Source organism: Gavia stellata, chromosome 15, assembly GCF_030936135.1.
Source record: "Gavia stellata isolate bGavSte3 chromosome 15, bGavSte3.hap2, whole genome shotgun sequence".
NCBI classification, from domain to species: domain Eukaryota; kingdom Metazoa; phylum Chordata; class Aves; order Gaviiformes; family Gaviidae; genus Gavia; species Gavia stellata.
This window is the reverse complement of record NC_082608.1, coordinates 11,721,100-11,735,617: the sequence shown is the minus strand read 5'-3', so window position 1 is coordinate 11,735,617 and position 14,518 is coordinate 11,721,100. Positions and strand designations below refer to the sequence as shown.

The 14,518-nt window shown below is 37.1% G+C and overlaps 2 protein-coding genes across 2 annotated transcripts in view; one reads left to right on the top strand and one right to left on the bottom strand.

The window, feature by feature from the left end:
• Positions 1-2,122: 2,122 nt before the first annotated feature.
• On the bottom strand, positions 2,123-4,360 carry FAAP24 (FA core complex associated protein 24). Its single transcript, XM_009821740.2, has 4 exons — positions 4,249-4,360; positions 3,470-3,609; positions 3,008-3,160; positions 2,123-2,365 (listed from the first exon to the last, which is right to left on the bottom strand). The coding sequence occupies exons 1-4, from the start codon at positions 4,358-4,360 to the stop codon at positions 2,123-2,125; spliced, it is 648 nt and encodes a 215-aa protein (XP_009820042.1).
• An 839-nt stretch (positions 4,361-5,199) lies between these two features.
• CEP89 (centrosomal protein 89) overlaps positions 5,200-14,518 on the top strand; it is a 40,581-nt gene continuing 31,262 nt past the window's right edge. The window contains exons 1-7 of the mRNA XM_059824854.1: positions 5,200-5,253; positions 7,110-7,216; positions 8,495-8,650; positions 9,257-9,458; positions 10,621-10,726; positions 12,346-12,374; positions 13,612-13,666. Coding sequence (XP_059680837.1) covers positions 5,215-5,253; positions 7,110-7,216; positions 8,495-8,650; positions 9,257-9,458; positions 10,621-10,726; positions 12,346-12,374; positions 13,612-13,666 — 694 coding nt within the window. The 5' untranslated portion in view covers positions 5,200-5,214. The remainder of the gene's footprint in view (positions 5,254-7,109; positions 7,217-8,494; positions 8,651-9,256; positions 9,459-10,620; positions 10,727-12,345; positions 12,375-13,611; positions 13,667-14,518) is intronic.

The window sequence follows — 14,518 nt, the reverse complement described above, 5'->3', positions numbered from 1 at the left end:
TATAAGTTCCTGTATTATACAATATAAACTTTTAAATCACAGTCTAAAACTTGCTTCCTTACAAAGGGTGTTAACATATTTCTAGCATTTCCCTATGAAGGTTACATAAAAAAAAAAGTTGTAAATTACTTGTGACTCACCTATCCTCAGTAGTTATTCTTCATGTGTATTTGTAGTTGTACTTTTTACATGCACAAGCAGCAGCAGTCATATGCAAGATCCTGCCATACACTATTCCATACAGAAGAGATTTACTTTGCATGTAGGGCTAAAATTACTATCCAGCTAATGAAATCTTTAGCAAAGTCACATGAATCACCCTTCCAGCTCTTCATTTCTCTTAGCCCACTATGCTAGTCTTCCTGCAAATATCTTCCCCCTTAGCTGCATGATTAACTGCCTTTCCATTCCCATTATCACACTCACTAGTCCTTAAGGAAGGGTTGGGGGTCTTATTTTATTTAGCTGCCACCCCCCCACACTCCCATTCAAGTCAAAGTTTGGGCTTCTCAAGTGCCATACAAATACATACTTACTCTTTTCTGTCAGCTAACTAAAGACTCATTCTATACTGAGTGGTAGCCAACAGCTAACTTAAGGCAAATACTAATTTCACAGCAAGTTCTTCCTGTAGTCTGAACAAGAACATATTTGTAACAAGTTTCTATCCACAAAGATGTATAGGGCTACTATAAAGCCCTAAAAATAAAGGTTTGCAATAGATCAGTATTCAGCCTGTAACTCCATTAGTACTAATTGTTACTACTTTAATTGGACTTTATTTAATGCACTGAATAGATGGCCATTTGAAGTAGTAAAAAGGTGTTTGCCTTGCAACATCAATAGCCACATACCTTCAGATGTGAAATCCAGTCTCCATAGCAAAGTGACAAAGTCTGAGAGAGAGGGAATAAAATCTAAACAAACAGTTACAAATAAGCTTAAGCATTCCCTAGTTGTAAGAAAGTAGTATCTTGTTCTGTAGTTCTAGAAATTCTGATGTTTATTATTCAGTAAATTAAATATTTATGGCCAAATTATAATTTCATCCCAAGTAAAGAATGAATATAAATAACAGGTCTATCTGCTGTCCATGCTAACTGGTGGATGAGATGATTGGTTACAGAGGTGCCAACGTTCTGTTATTCACTTCTCTTTAGTTTAAGAAAGGGAGTTGAAAATCCTCCTCAACTGCCTTCCTGCTGTGATCCAAAACTCAAGTAGCATGAAAGAAGATTTTCACACACCTCCTTAATGGGTGCATAAGGCAAAAGGCCATTTTACCCTTACTAAATAGGATAAGAATATAAATAAAATGCAAGATGTCAGGAAAACCAATCCTCCTCTCTACAAATAACTCTTGAAAAGATTAATACTGGAAGAACAGGTTGAATTATGAATTCTGATCAAAGCTTCCCATATTATTTTCTTTGCTGCATACATTATAATATAATTGATATTATAATTAATACATTATACTAGATAATTAATATGTAAAATACATTGTAAATTATTATAATTATCCCAACCTATATTTAAAAGCACAACATGAACTAACCAAGATTCTGGATATTAGATGCAAAGGAATAAATTTGATAACACCCTGTGAACTGAAAAAGGAACCAGAGAAGTAAGTTAGTGCAAAGTTAAAGATATATTCCAGTAGGACTTTCCAAGGTAACTCCAAAAAGTTATAAATCAAAGATACTACTGTAAAGCAATGTATGCTAACTTTTTTAAAGCACTTACTGAGAAGATCACACCACCCACATATTAACAAAGCGTTTATTTCTGGAAGACAAAAGCAGGCAAGCAAATTGCTTTTCCATTTTTTTCTGTGGATGCTGAAAGTGACAGCTTTCTCTCAGTTTTTTGTACAAGATAGATGGAAAGCACTTTACAGCCTTCTTTCCAAGGTAATTTTGACAGCTCAATCTATGTGAGCAGAACAGCTGTAAAGAAGCAGGAGCAAAGTAATACCTAGGCAATTAGTCAACACCCTCCAGTTGTTACCAGGATTATAGAAATTATCATAATATGTGACTATTAGAAACAAAATTTCATAATTCACAAGAAATAAACGAGAAGTCTTTGTTTTCCAAAACAGCACTACACACACACTTCACGAACACAAAAAACTGTGAATTTGTTGTGCTACTGTTTGTCCAACTACTAGCTCAAGCTCTTTGACAGATGCATTACAAAGCCGGTGGATGCTTCCAAACTGTTGCAGTAAAAGCAGAGCTTTTGTTTTCCCAACTCCTGGAATTTGTTGCACCGTCCGAAACACTGATGGCTCTGCCAGCTGAGAACACTGTTTACTAAGAAAGGGGTTACTGTTGTGATCCTTACTTTGTTCACGGACCTGAAGCAAAACAAAACCATAAGCGACACTGAGTGCCCTCTGCTGGAGCACTGCTTTTGTTTTTTAAAATAGTTTCTTTCATCTCAAGAGAGTTCAATGCAATCACTAGGACTTTTTAAAACAAGCTCCCTCCTTCCGTGTGTGCCCTTATTACGGGTTTTGATGGAGATCCACAAAGTCTCACTAGGAAACCAATAGTTTCTTAATACCAACCATGAATTAAAACAATGATTTTGTCATCTTTTTGATGCAATCAGAAAGGATAAAGAGAAACAACATAAGAACACCATTTCCCCAGCCTGAGACAAAGCAAAATCTCAAGTCGATTTTGACAGCGAACTTAAGTGAGGATTGCCTAATGCTATCCAGTGGCATCTCCATACAAGATTACATTAAAAAAATCCAGTATCATATTCTTCAACTTTTTTTCTTTGTTCCCAGATAAACCCTCTTTCCACTGAACTATACTACCACATTACTGTTGCAGGATATTTATTTCTTACATTCAAACAACAAAGTATGTTGTGTTCCTTTATAATTCCAGGTATTCTTTCTGAAATGAGTGATGATTGCAGGAAAACAGGTAATTCTCCTCATGTCTCATATTTTAATAAATGTTTTTCCACTAACATAGAAACTTACTAGTTGAGTAATAAGTTGAGAAGCTTCTCCTTGATTTGCCACAGGAAGCAACACCATTCCAAGTTCTAGCACAACAAGCTTTTGTACTGCTAAGAAGTACTGATCACTTATTTGGGTTCTCTCCACAATTACAATTCCCCCAACGGTGCTGGCCTGTATTGAAAGGAAAAAAGAAAAGACCTTGTAATGACAAGCTGATGCAATGCAACAGACAGGAAACTTCTGTCAAGTATGAGCTACCTGAAAGCAAATCAGAGGAAGAATAGAAGTTGCAGCAACAGTACTGAGGTTTAATACAGCATTATTACACAGCTGTGTAATTTTTCAGTTTTCAGGTGGAAATTATCACAAAGTTTAGCTCCACTAGAATTTAAAAATAACACAAGAAGAATGTTTTCAGAAGCATAGAATAAACAAATATCAGTTTAAAACTTTTCCTTTTCTCTTTATGTACTTACTTACATTTCTAAACCGAACCAATCTTCGTTTGAATTCATCCCCTGCAACCAAATCTGCTTCGGAAATATACAAAATGCAAGTTCTGTTTGAAAGATGAAAATCCACAAGTCCCAAGCCATCTTCAAAGACGAGTCTAATTTTCCCTTAAGGTGAGATTGTTAAAAGAAAAAAATACAGTAGTTAAAAAAAATACATTCTAATAATTACTTCACAGCACAACCTTTCTAACATGTCAGTAATCCTAGTGACTTGACAACAAACTTCATATTCTTTAAAAGCCTTTCTTCTCTTTAAGCAAAACTGGTATAAGCAACCCGAAGTACTCTATGATAACTTTAGTAATGCTAATTACTATACTATTACTACTATAGCTTCTCAGTAAACTCTGGACTTCAACAAAAAGATCACATGCTATTCTGAAAGGATCATCTCAATTTAGTTTGCTGTGCCAACTGATTATAGCACAGTCCCAGTATCCGTGTAAATTCAAGGGACTTCAGTGGAGGTGCATATTCACAATAGCCCCGCTGCGTTCCCAAGAAGCAGACACTTCTGCTTCTTCTCTACAGTGCTCAGCAACTAAGCAAATATGACAGAACTGATCATGTAGATACACGATAGACAAATAGGAATTTTCAGCCCTCTAACATAGGCTGTACCACAAATAAGGGACCAGTCAGGCACAGACTAAAACATATTACAGCCACTCTTAACAATACTGGGTGACAGAGGGGAATGCTTAGCCTGAATTGTTTTTCCTCTTCCAATTTGTTTGTGCTTACCTTGTAGCCTTTGGGCTATCTCTGACCCTCTCCACTTCTCATTTCCAATCACATGCCCGTAAGGGACAACTATAGATCCTGCTGTCACAGGAAAGTTTGCTTTTGTTGTCATCAGACCTCCTTTAAATCTTTACTTCAGTAGCAGCTACACCCTAGAAAGAAATGTGAAAGAGATACTAACACATTTCATAAACCTGTTCCAAACTTAATTTTATGATTAAAATTTCTAAGATGGAATACTCTGGAAGAGACACTATCTCCTCCCCAAAGCTATGTTACAGTTATGGTTAATGTATCAAAATCAGTAAGCAACTCTGCTTACTTGAATACAGGCTTGCAAATTCTTTAAGTCTTTGAGGCTAAGGCACGATTTAAGGAGAAGAGCCAAAGGCGAGCCGGTACCACCACAAACAGCACCACCCTCAGCCACATCCTGCAGCCCAGCCCAGAGCGAGCCCTCACCAGAGGGCCGCTCTGAGAGGAGCGGGAGACAGCCCTAAGCCACCAGTCCCCCGCTGACCTGCCCAGAAGAGGCTGAACTCCGTCCCGGGCGCCCCGACCTTTCGGGGTCGCAGTCTCTTCTCCGGAGGCTGCACAGGACGCAGCGCAGACTCGGCAGAAAGGGGATGTCGCCATCCCCCTCGAGAGAGGCGTCGCCTCACAAGTGCCAGGCGAACAGCCCGCCAGAGAGTGCGCGCCTGACTGACAGCGGCAGCCGCAAATAGGAAACGAGAGCTCTGCCGCCCGTGAGCGAATGAGGAGGCGGGATAGGGCGGGCCTCGCCACTGGTAGGTTGCTAAGGCCGGAGGAGGGGTGAGTAAGACGCGTGCTGATTGGGGGAGCGCAAACCTACAGCAAATCCGCCGCGCTGTTGTTACCAGGCGGGTCGCGACGGGGGAAGCGTCCGAAGCGGGGAGAGAGTAGTCGGAGAGGCGGTAGCAGAGACTCGTCCCCTATCCGGTCCCGATGGCGTTTAGTTTCAGGCGAGGCCGGAGAGGCCCCTTCGTGAGTATCACCCCGTCCAGGGCGGGTCTCTGTCCCCGTGAAGCGGGGCCAGCGGGGGAGGCGGGGGCCGTGTCCGGGCAGGACAAGCAGAGGCCCCCAGGGAAGGCGGCTGCACCCTGCGGTTGATGCCGGTGATCGCTGGGCATTTTGAAGTGAAAAACGGGGAGAAAAACAGATCCTAAGCAAAGAAAAGAAAGTGTCCGGAGCCCGGGCGCTGGGGTGTTGGTGCTCTCCTTTCCCTCAGTCACGGGCCTGCCCATGTTCTCCAGAAACACTGGGCTTTAGCCGCGGGGGGGAGGTGTTCCCGACGCCCTTCCCCTCCAGGGAGACCTCTGGGAACTGGCGAGGGCTGGAGCCTTCGCAGTGGAAGTGCAGCTCGCTCGCTTCCAACGCTTGCCGAGGTGATCCTCGAAGCACACGTTCACTGCCGTAAAGTGAACTGATAAAAAGTTCATAGTGAAAGCTTAGAGCAGCAGCCAAGGCTTGTAGGATTGGCCGCAGTGGTGCGGGTATTATCTTTTAACGTACTTGAAGTAATTGAAGGTTTGTTAATATCAGAATGAAAATAAAGTATTGACCTTCTGTTGTCTTACTTTTACTGTGAGATGACAGCATACTTTTACCTTAGCTGTATTCCCTGGTGAATATAAGACATTTACAGTCAACAGCCTTTAGTAAACAAAATGGTGCATGCCAGACTGACTTCCAGAATTAGGGAACAGTGCATTTGCAAGATAAGACTGAGTAAAAAGACAGTCTTTGTAATGTACCATTTAGTTATTTGATGTGGCTTCCTGTAAAGACAGAAATATTTGTCCCAGTTCATTATCATTTTGGAGAAGACAACTAAAGCATAATTACAAAAAAAAAAAAAATCTCTGTAGCAGAAACTTAGCTTGTTTTACTACATAAAAAGTAATATCTGTCTGAAGGTGATGGACTTTATTATGACATAGTATTTTCTGATGTCTAGAGAGAGAACAAGAGGCAATGGGCACAAAGTCAAACACAGAAAATTCAACTTAAACATTATAATAATAAAAAAATATTGTGAGGGTGGTCCAACACTGGAACAGGTTGCCCGGGGAGGTTGTAGAGTCTCCACCCTTGGAGATACTCAAAACCTTACTGGACAGGATCCCAAGCAACCCTCTCTAGTTGACTCTGCTTTGAGCAGGGACTTGGACTAGACAATCTGCAGAGCTCCCTTCCAACCTCAACCATTATGTGATTCCATTCAAAGTACTCTTTTAGGGAACTCTGGTCCCAGTTTTTCTGAGCTGGTATTTAATATTATCCTTTTAAAAAAAATTGTTGGGCTTCCTGATAAAAATGGATTAGGATTTTTTTAATTATTATTCAGGCTGAACCTTTGACTGCAAGACTTGTTTAGTGATAGTTTTTTCTTCCATCTCATACTGCCGTGATTGAGGATTACTTCTGACTGACAGACTTTCTGCAAGAAAGGGAGTAATACTGTTACTCTGAAGCAGGGTTCGTATATTTTGAAAAAAGTGAATTTCTAGTATTCCTTTTTTCTTGTGTATATACAGGAAAGAACCAACCTTGAGTAAGTTAACATTCTGGTTTTGCAGATTATGATATAGTGGGTGGAGAACCTACATTCATGGGTCTTATGTAAATTACATTTCTAACCTTCATTAGCAGCTGTTCATACATGTTAAAAAGCTAGACTTGGAACCATTTCAAGTCTTATGTTTACATTAATTGCATGTAATTGTTCTTCCCTTTTATATTATTTTGCATTGTTAGTTTTTGTGCATGTTCAATTCTGTGTTTTTTTTCATCGTGATCCTTAAAGTCATTGTCAACTAATTTTATTTTAAATTGTTTAGAAACATATAGCTCATGGCCTGGTCCCTGCCGCTACCATAGCTCCTAAACCTGCAGTTCCCCGCACCCCTCCCCCTCGTAGTCCAAACCCTTCTCCAGAAAGGCCCAGGTAGGTTTTGAGTTATTTTTTTGTTTGTTTAATCAGCTACAATAGCATACTAGAAAAGCGAGGTTAGAAGAATTGCATGTCCTTGCTGCAGTATTTACATAAACCTTTTCATAAATAGAATATATCTTTAATTGGGGCAGTTCCCTTCTTTGGACTTTAAAGATATCTTTTTTCCTCACACTCCTAAGCATGCTAAATAATTAGGACAATGACCATTATGAATATGTAACTTACTATAAATATCAGTTACTTAAAGACAAATGGACTATTTAAAGTTAGGGCCATTTTTAATTTGGCTGCTAGAGTAGAGTGTAGGACTGTAGCAATACTAGTATCATGAGTCAGGAAATTTTAACTCATTAGAAAAGCATAAATTAAAAGTTACTAACATGCCATTTTATTGCATATTAAAAAAAGCAGGGACTTAAAAAAAACTGGTATGGAAAACCATGTTGGATTAGATTTGAATTAGCTATATAGTCAAGTTACATAAATAGAAATACAAATTTATTTTTCTTTTCATTTATAGTTTCTTACAGTTTTTCTTTTATGTTTCCTCTGTATTTAGTTCAATTCTGGTTGTTTTCTATGGTCTTTCTAGTGTCTGTGTAACATTCCTACTTAATCCTAGATAATTTCTTCTTCCTTTTTGACCTCTAGTTGTTGTCATTCTTGTTTCATTCCTCACCATTTCTTTTCTTTAACTTTTGTTCCTACTTGTTTTTTTCTTTTCATCTTACCCTTCTCTATACTCTGCAGCATCCCACAAATAGGCACTTCTATCTACTTATGCTTGCCCTAGTTTGCAATGTGCCAGCATTTATTAACAGCTTCTGAATCATCAGTAAAAGTTCAGAGTAGGGAATAATGGAAACTAGGAAACGAAATAGCAGAACATGGAACATTTTTTCAACACAACGCCAGGTAGTATTGTTATGGCTAAAGTGAATGCTAAGTACTGTAAATTATCTATGTCAATTTTGGGAATGTAACTCAGTATATTCCATGATTTTCATGCATGTGATTTGGGAAAACTGATAGGTATTGTACTTTACTCTTAGATAGCTGCATTACAATAGCTTGCCCAGTTTTGTGCTTTACTTTGGGAGTTAATAGTTTATAGTCAGTCCTTTAGCACTTTCAGTGGTGTTTATGCTTGTTAACTGTGAACTTTTTGTTTTGCTTAATAGTGAAGACATCGTGCAATGGAAAGAAATATAAAATGTGGAGCACAAAAAAGACATTTATTTTATTCTGCTTTATTCTGTTCTCTTCCAGATCTGCTCTAGCAGCAGCTATCCTTGCAACAACACTAACAGGGCGCACTGTTGCTATTCCCCAGCCTCGTCAGCGATCTCTTTCTGAAAGTGATTCCACCTATGTGGAACAAGAATGCTTCGAACCATATGCGACAGTCACACAGCTCAGAATGGGGTAGTGTATATTTTCTGTTTTGAGAAATTAGAACTAGAATCTGTCAATTATGTCATTTTGCTGAAGAGTTACAGCAAACGAATTCAACTCCTGGTGTTATAGCAACTTACTTTTTTCTTACCACGTCATAAATTGGGTCTGAAGTGTCTACAATCCTTATTCCATTTCTCATAAAGTGATATCACACATACAATCTTCAGAGAGGGAGATTTGGATTGTACAGCAGTCACAAATAAAAACATGTATTATTTCTGCTAAATGACGATCAATTATACAAAGAGTTAATCACTGAGGAATCATTTGAATTACATGTCAGATTTCATTTGTGCTAAATAATTATTTCAGACTCTTTTGGTAGAATTGGCAACCTTCTATCTCTAATCCAGCATTTTCTTTAAGATACGGAAGAAAATGTAGCTCCAGCGTTAATCATCTATTTTAAAGGCTAGATTCCTTGTTTGCAGCTAACAGAAGCTTAGAAGTCTGTGTCAGCTGTTTGGACTTGTTGTGTATATTCTAAGACTGATGGTTCTACTTTACTAGTGTTTATTTTTTTGGAAGAGTAAGCAACACTGAAACAGGCTTTAAACTGCTTTCTACTTGCAGGCCCAACTGCAAACTGGATGGTAGTGACAGATCCCCTGTACAGTCCCTGGAAATATCAGGCAATTATTGTGAGGATGAGGACATGGATACCTATCGTTCAGATGCTGACAAAGAGGCAGAGTCCAGCTGTCAGAGTAATGAGAAAAGGGGAGAAAGCTTTAGCACCAATGCTATTTATACTCTTCCCTGCAAAAATAAAAAGGTAGGATTTTAAAATGCGTTAATTCCTTTACCATGTTTTAATATATTAATGCAAACATTAAATATTTCTAAGGCTTTTCATTCTCTTCTTACTCTTTTAGACATTTATTTAATTTTTATTTCACATGCTTCTTTTTGTGATTCATTTACTCCTATACGAGTTAGGTTTGTTTGTTGAGCCTCATAGATTCCATATTGCTGATTATTAGGAGCCTTTTCTTATTAGGAAAACACTGGTATTGTGTATAATTATTGTGCATAATTTAGTCATGTAAAATGTCCAATATTTTTTGTTGAGCGTGATACTTATATAGTAGATTATTTGTTAAAAGCACTAGGAACTTTACCTTTACAAATGGTGAAAGCTTAGTTATTGATTCAGTATTGTGTTAATGAGCAGAGACCTATATAGAGACAGGGAGATTAAGAATCAAAGAAAATAAATTACCTTGTTGTCTTGAAGACCAGTGGATTTTTCTGTGTTATAGGTTTGGATTGTCTTAACCAGCAATGAGCAGGTTAATGCTCCTAAGGCACCTTTAAACTTCAGTTTGCATCTCTATCCAAAATGATACAAAAATTAACAAACAGGAAGAAGTAACTGACTAGTAAAGAGGCAGTAAAATGCTATGTATGTGAAAGAAATCAGAAAACACCCCTAGGTGAAGAGATAGTAGTAAGAGGAGGGGAGGAAAAAAAAGGGAGTGAGTGGAATATGTGGGACACAGGTATGTGATCAACAGGGGAAAACCAGCAGAGACAATATTAGAAATTATTCATGAATCCCTCAGTGCTGTGACACAGTAGATAAATGGTTGATCTTTTATTAGGAGCAAGTTTAGATACAACACAGAACAAGCAAATGTAGGATCATTTCACAGACACTTGTGACTGAATAAGGTGACAGGGAATATTAGCCCTGTGAACTAAATGACTATCACAGCTTCCTACCTCCTGTTGATCATTGTAAGGTTTAGATTTTATTTACATAGAGCCCTAAAACAAAAAAATGTCTTATCATTTATTATCTTGAAATACTGAAGTACAATTCTGAATGTGACTGGGACATTAGTACATTAAAGGTTTCACACAGATACAAAGACATGTAGGCTATTTTAACAGTGTTATCATGATTTAGATAGGCTTGTCTTATTTTTACATAGGAAGAGTTTCCACCATCTCCTAGTACTAATGCTGACAAGAAAGAGGCGCCTTCTCATGAAACTGAGTTTCAGGTGCTGGTGGATGAGACAAATGTGCAAATAGAAGGTAAATAATCTTACTTTAGTCAAAATAATGTACCTTTTAATACCATGGGGAAAAATAATTTTTGAATAAAATAAATTTAATACTATATGATAACGATATTACTTTTACTTTTTAAGGGACGGTGGAAGAAATGCTACTAAATACTTAGCCATTTCTAGTAGTTACAGAAAATTAAAAGTCTGCATAAAGAGAGAAGATTGGTCTATATTCACTGTATAACTGAAACTCCTAAACATCCACTATTAGCCAGTGTAAAAAGAGAGGGGAAAAAACCAAAAACCTTTTGTGAACTCTTTGTCTTGTCCAGTCATTTTCTACTATGTTTCTGTTGATACATGTGCCAGAATCAATCCAGTTTATACTCTGGAAACTATTGGAGTGTTACTGTGCTGAAAAAATGGAAAAAAGTAGAAACTACCAACGTTAAAAAAAAAAAAGCTAAAGAGCTAGAAGAAAACACTTCTAATCAGTCATTTTTCTTAGATAAAAAAAATGTCATGTCTGAAAATCAGCAGTAAGAACTTTTTTTTTAATAATCAGGTGTCATGATACTGGGATTGTTTACCCTTTCTACAGAATTTGTATCATTCTTGCCATCTTTTAAGGTCTCGACCTTAAAATTGTACATCAGGTCACACAGGAAGGTTCTGACAGAATAGAAAGCTGAACATGATCATCAGTCTCAGGTTAGCACCCTAAGCTCTGAACTGTTAAGCTTCACAAGTAATTTTTTTGCAAAAGGTAATTTCATTAGATCAGGGACATTTGGTTCATAACTGGACCTGTTGTTGAGCTGTTTGCTTGTAACAGTAGAATATCTTAGAGAAAAAATATGACAAGAGAGCAAGACCAATCTATCTGCATAGGAGTTTTATTGTATAATTATCTTGTCCATTATTTTAAAATCAGTAAAACAGGAGATCAGAATTTGTTCCAGAGCTGCGAAATGCAGTTTTTACAGAGGATGGCAGCACTCTAGTAGCTATTGGGTAGGAAAGAGAAAGCAGAACTGAGTCCGTTTTGAAAAAAATCTTTGTCTTTCTAAGTTTTATTCATGTTGGATCCCAGTGTTGTTTCAATATTAGCTCAGTGGAGTTATTTGAAAAGCTTTATAGAGAACAATATCCAGAAAGAATGCGTTGCTTTGCTAAAACCGTTCGGGAGGTGGATGCATTAAACTGAAAAGAACAGGATATATAAACCATTTCAAATCCCTCTCTTACATAGTAAGTGCTGCAGATCTTGGAAGCTGTCAGATTTGCACTTGCCTTGTTCAGAGATGCAATAGGATTCAAGCCCAGTAAAATAAATGAAAATATTTCATTTGTCCTTTAGTCAAATTCTAAAAGAATAGTGGAAGACAACAATACAACTTCATTTCTTCCATAGTTGCATCTATACAGTATGAGGTAAAGTAAGGTCTCATATCAGTATCCTGATACCCCATGAAAGAGATAATGGAAAGTTAGTGATCTAATTTGTGGGTTTGTGAGTACTTTCTTACATTTATTTGCAGTATATAATATGTGTATTTACATATCCGTATGAACCCTTATAATTTATGGACTTAAAAATACTTTTGGTTTTAATTGACTGAAAGATCTGTTTTTCTTTAACAGAAGACCAGCATCTTGGCTTGAATTTAAAGGTAAGACTTATATGAAGGTTAATTTGTGATGCATTTTGGAAAAAAGGGTGTTATAAAGAGCTGATAGTTTATAGTCACTTAAAAGAGAACTAATTTATTGCCACTAGGGAATCTTTTTCTTTTGGAGTATGAGAATGGCTAATCATTCATTTTGAAAAATACCACTATATAGGTAAATAGGCTGTACAAAACTTGGGGTTTATCATTTTATTTTTTTTAATACATCTTCTGTTGTTCCTTGTGCAAAAGAAAGAAACTGCGAGTGGAAGACATCAAGTTATAGCAAGAGATAGCTCTTACTGATAATTTTCAAATTCTGAGCCTGGCTTCACCAGATTTTTATCTAGTTTTCCAGCTGGGCCCATCTGACTGCTTTCATAAGCTTGATAAAGAAGACCCAAAAGTTTAGTTTCTCAGATCAACTTGCTGGAATATTATTTACAAAAATGGTCAGTTCTTCCATTGTTAACATCAGTTTTTTTCTTCGAGTTCTTGACCACATATATTTTCTTTTGAAATTGTTCTTGAGTTTTGACCCATTTAGTCATCAGTGTCTTGGTATGTTAAATTACATGGCATCATATCCTTACAGAACTTTACTGCTGTTTCATAAAAACATGGAGAGAGTTTTTTGTATTGATCATGTTCACATCAAGTAAATACATTAGTATAAATTTGGTCTGTAGTTCTTTTCTGACAAAAGAACCTTCTGAAAATGTAAAAATATGTACTTTTTTTTTTTTTTTTAACCAGCAAAGGGAAAACAAAGTTCTTCAACTTTGTTGAAGAACATTTTACATTTTATTCTATTCACTGATTCCCAGTTAGGGACTGACAGTTCATATCATAATGGACTATTCTAAAGTGATACTTTACACAAACTTAACAAGTGGGAGCAATATACAACCTGTTTGGTCAAGCAGCTTTATGTTTATGTAACTTTTATGTCAGCGATAAAATTGTTTTGAGAACTGTACATCTCTGACAACTAAAGAAAATATGAACAGTTTCAAGTATCCACAAGTGACTGATGGCAGTGATAAGTGACAAAATGATGTCAAGATGGGTGAATAACAAGTTATATATTGTCAGTAGTGAATCCAACCTTAAATTTTGTTGATACAAAAGAAACTGCTTCAAAAGTTCTGTTTCTTAAGTTCTCCAACAGGGATGCTGTTCAGAGTACTTCAGAAAGCATAACTCTTAAAGCAAATTGTCTCTTTTTTTTCTCTGCTAGGAAGAAAAATCATTAGCTGAAAATCTGATACGTGAAAAGCCTCCGCCATCCCCAGGTACTTCTGATTTTTCTGTGACTTTACTACAAATCTTCACTTTAATAATATGCATATGTATATAAAAATACATTTTCCTGCTTGTACTCTCTAAGCCTAATTTGTGGGGGGAAAAAAAGTATTTCTCCTGTACAGGAGATGAGAAAGTACTGAGTTCTCCTTGATACGTATAAAAACAATAGTTCCAGGCTTTTTATGTTAGGGGTTTTAGAGTTGTTTTTGTTTTCCAATCTGAGTGACTTTTGAAGTCTTAAGTAAATGATTGTGAAACGATGTAATGAAATTAAAGTCATACTGGAACTCTCCAATCTCTTAAGTTTCATCTACACTAGAGAACGTCACCATTATTAAGTATCCCATCGCAGCTGAAGTGGTGAACACACAGTGATACGAGATCCGTGGTCTAACTTCAGCTAGTGCCTTATTTGTATGTTATTGCATCCATGTGACAATTCCAGGCACAGCACCTCTGAACTTTGTGTGTTGCCTGTCACAAGTTCATGGGGTTTTGTGTATTTCTGTGCTGTCCAAGTATCTTACGCCTTCTCACAGCAAGATAACAGTGACCATAAACACATGAAGCTGTTATATGTCATCAATAACAGAGATAGCTCTGTATTTCATATATATCCTATACTAAGGAACTGTTCTGTACTAAGTTATATTCACGCCTGTACGCTATTAGATTCTGCTGGCTCTTAAAAATCTGATGATAAGGGTAAAATCTCAGCCTTCATTTTAATAGGTAAGCTGTTCAGATGAAAAGAAAAATTTGAAAGTGTGATCCATTATTATTAATGCAGCAGTATATCCATGATTTTGCAGATGATGTAAAAGTTTACTTTTGTAAGG

Excerpts from the sequence above, each read along its gene's own strand:
- FAAP24 (XM_009821740.2), bottom strand. The coding sequence starts at position 4,360 with ATGACAACAAAAGCAAACTTTCCTGTGACAGCAGGATCTATAGTTGTC. Across the intron at positions 3,610-4,248 it reads GATAGCCCAAAGGCTACAAG|GGAAAATTAGACTCGTCTTT; the intron begins GTAAGCACAAAC and ends TCTCACCTTAAG. Across the intron at positions 3,161-3,469 it reads GATTGGTTCGGTTTAGAAAT|GCCAGCACCGTTGGGGGAAT; the intron begins GTAAGTAAGTAC and ends CTTTCAATACAG.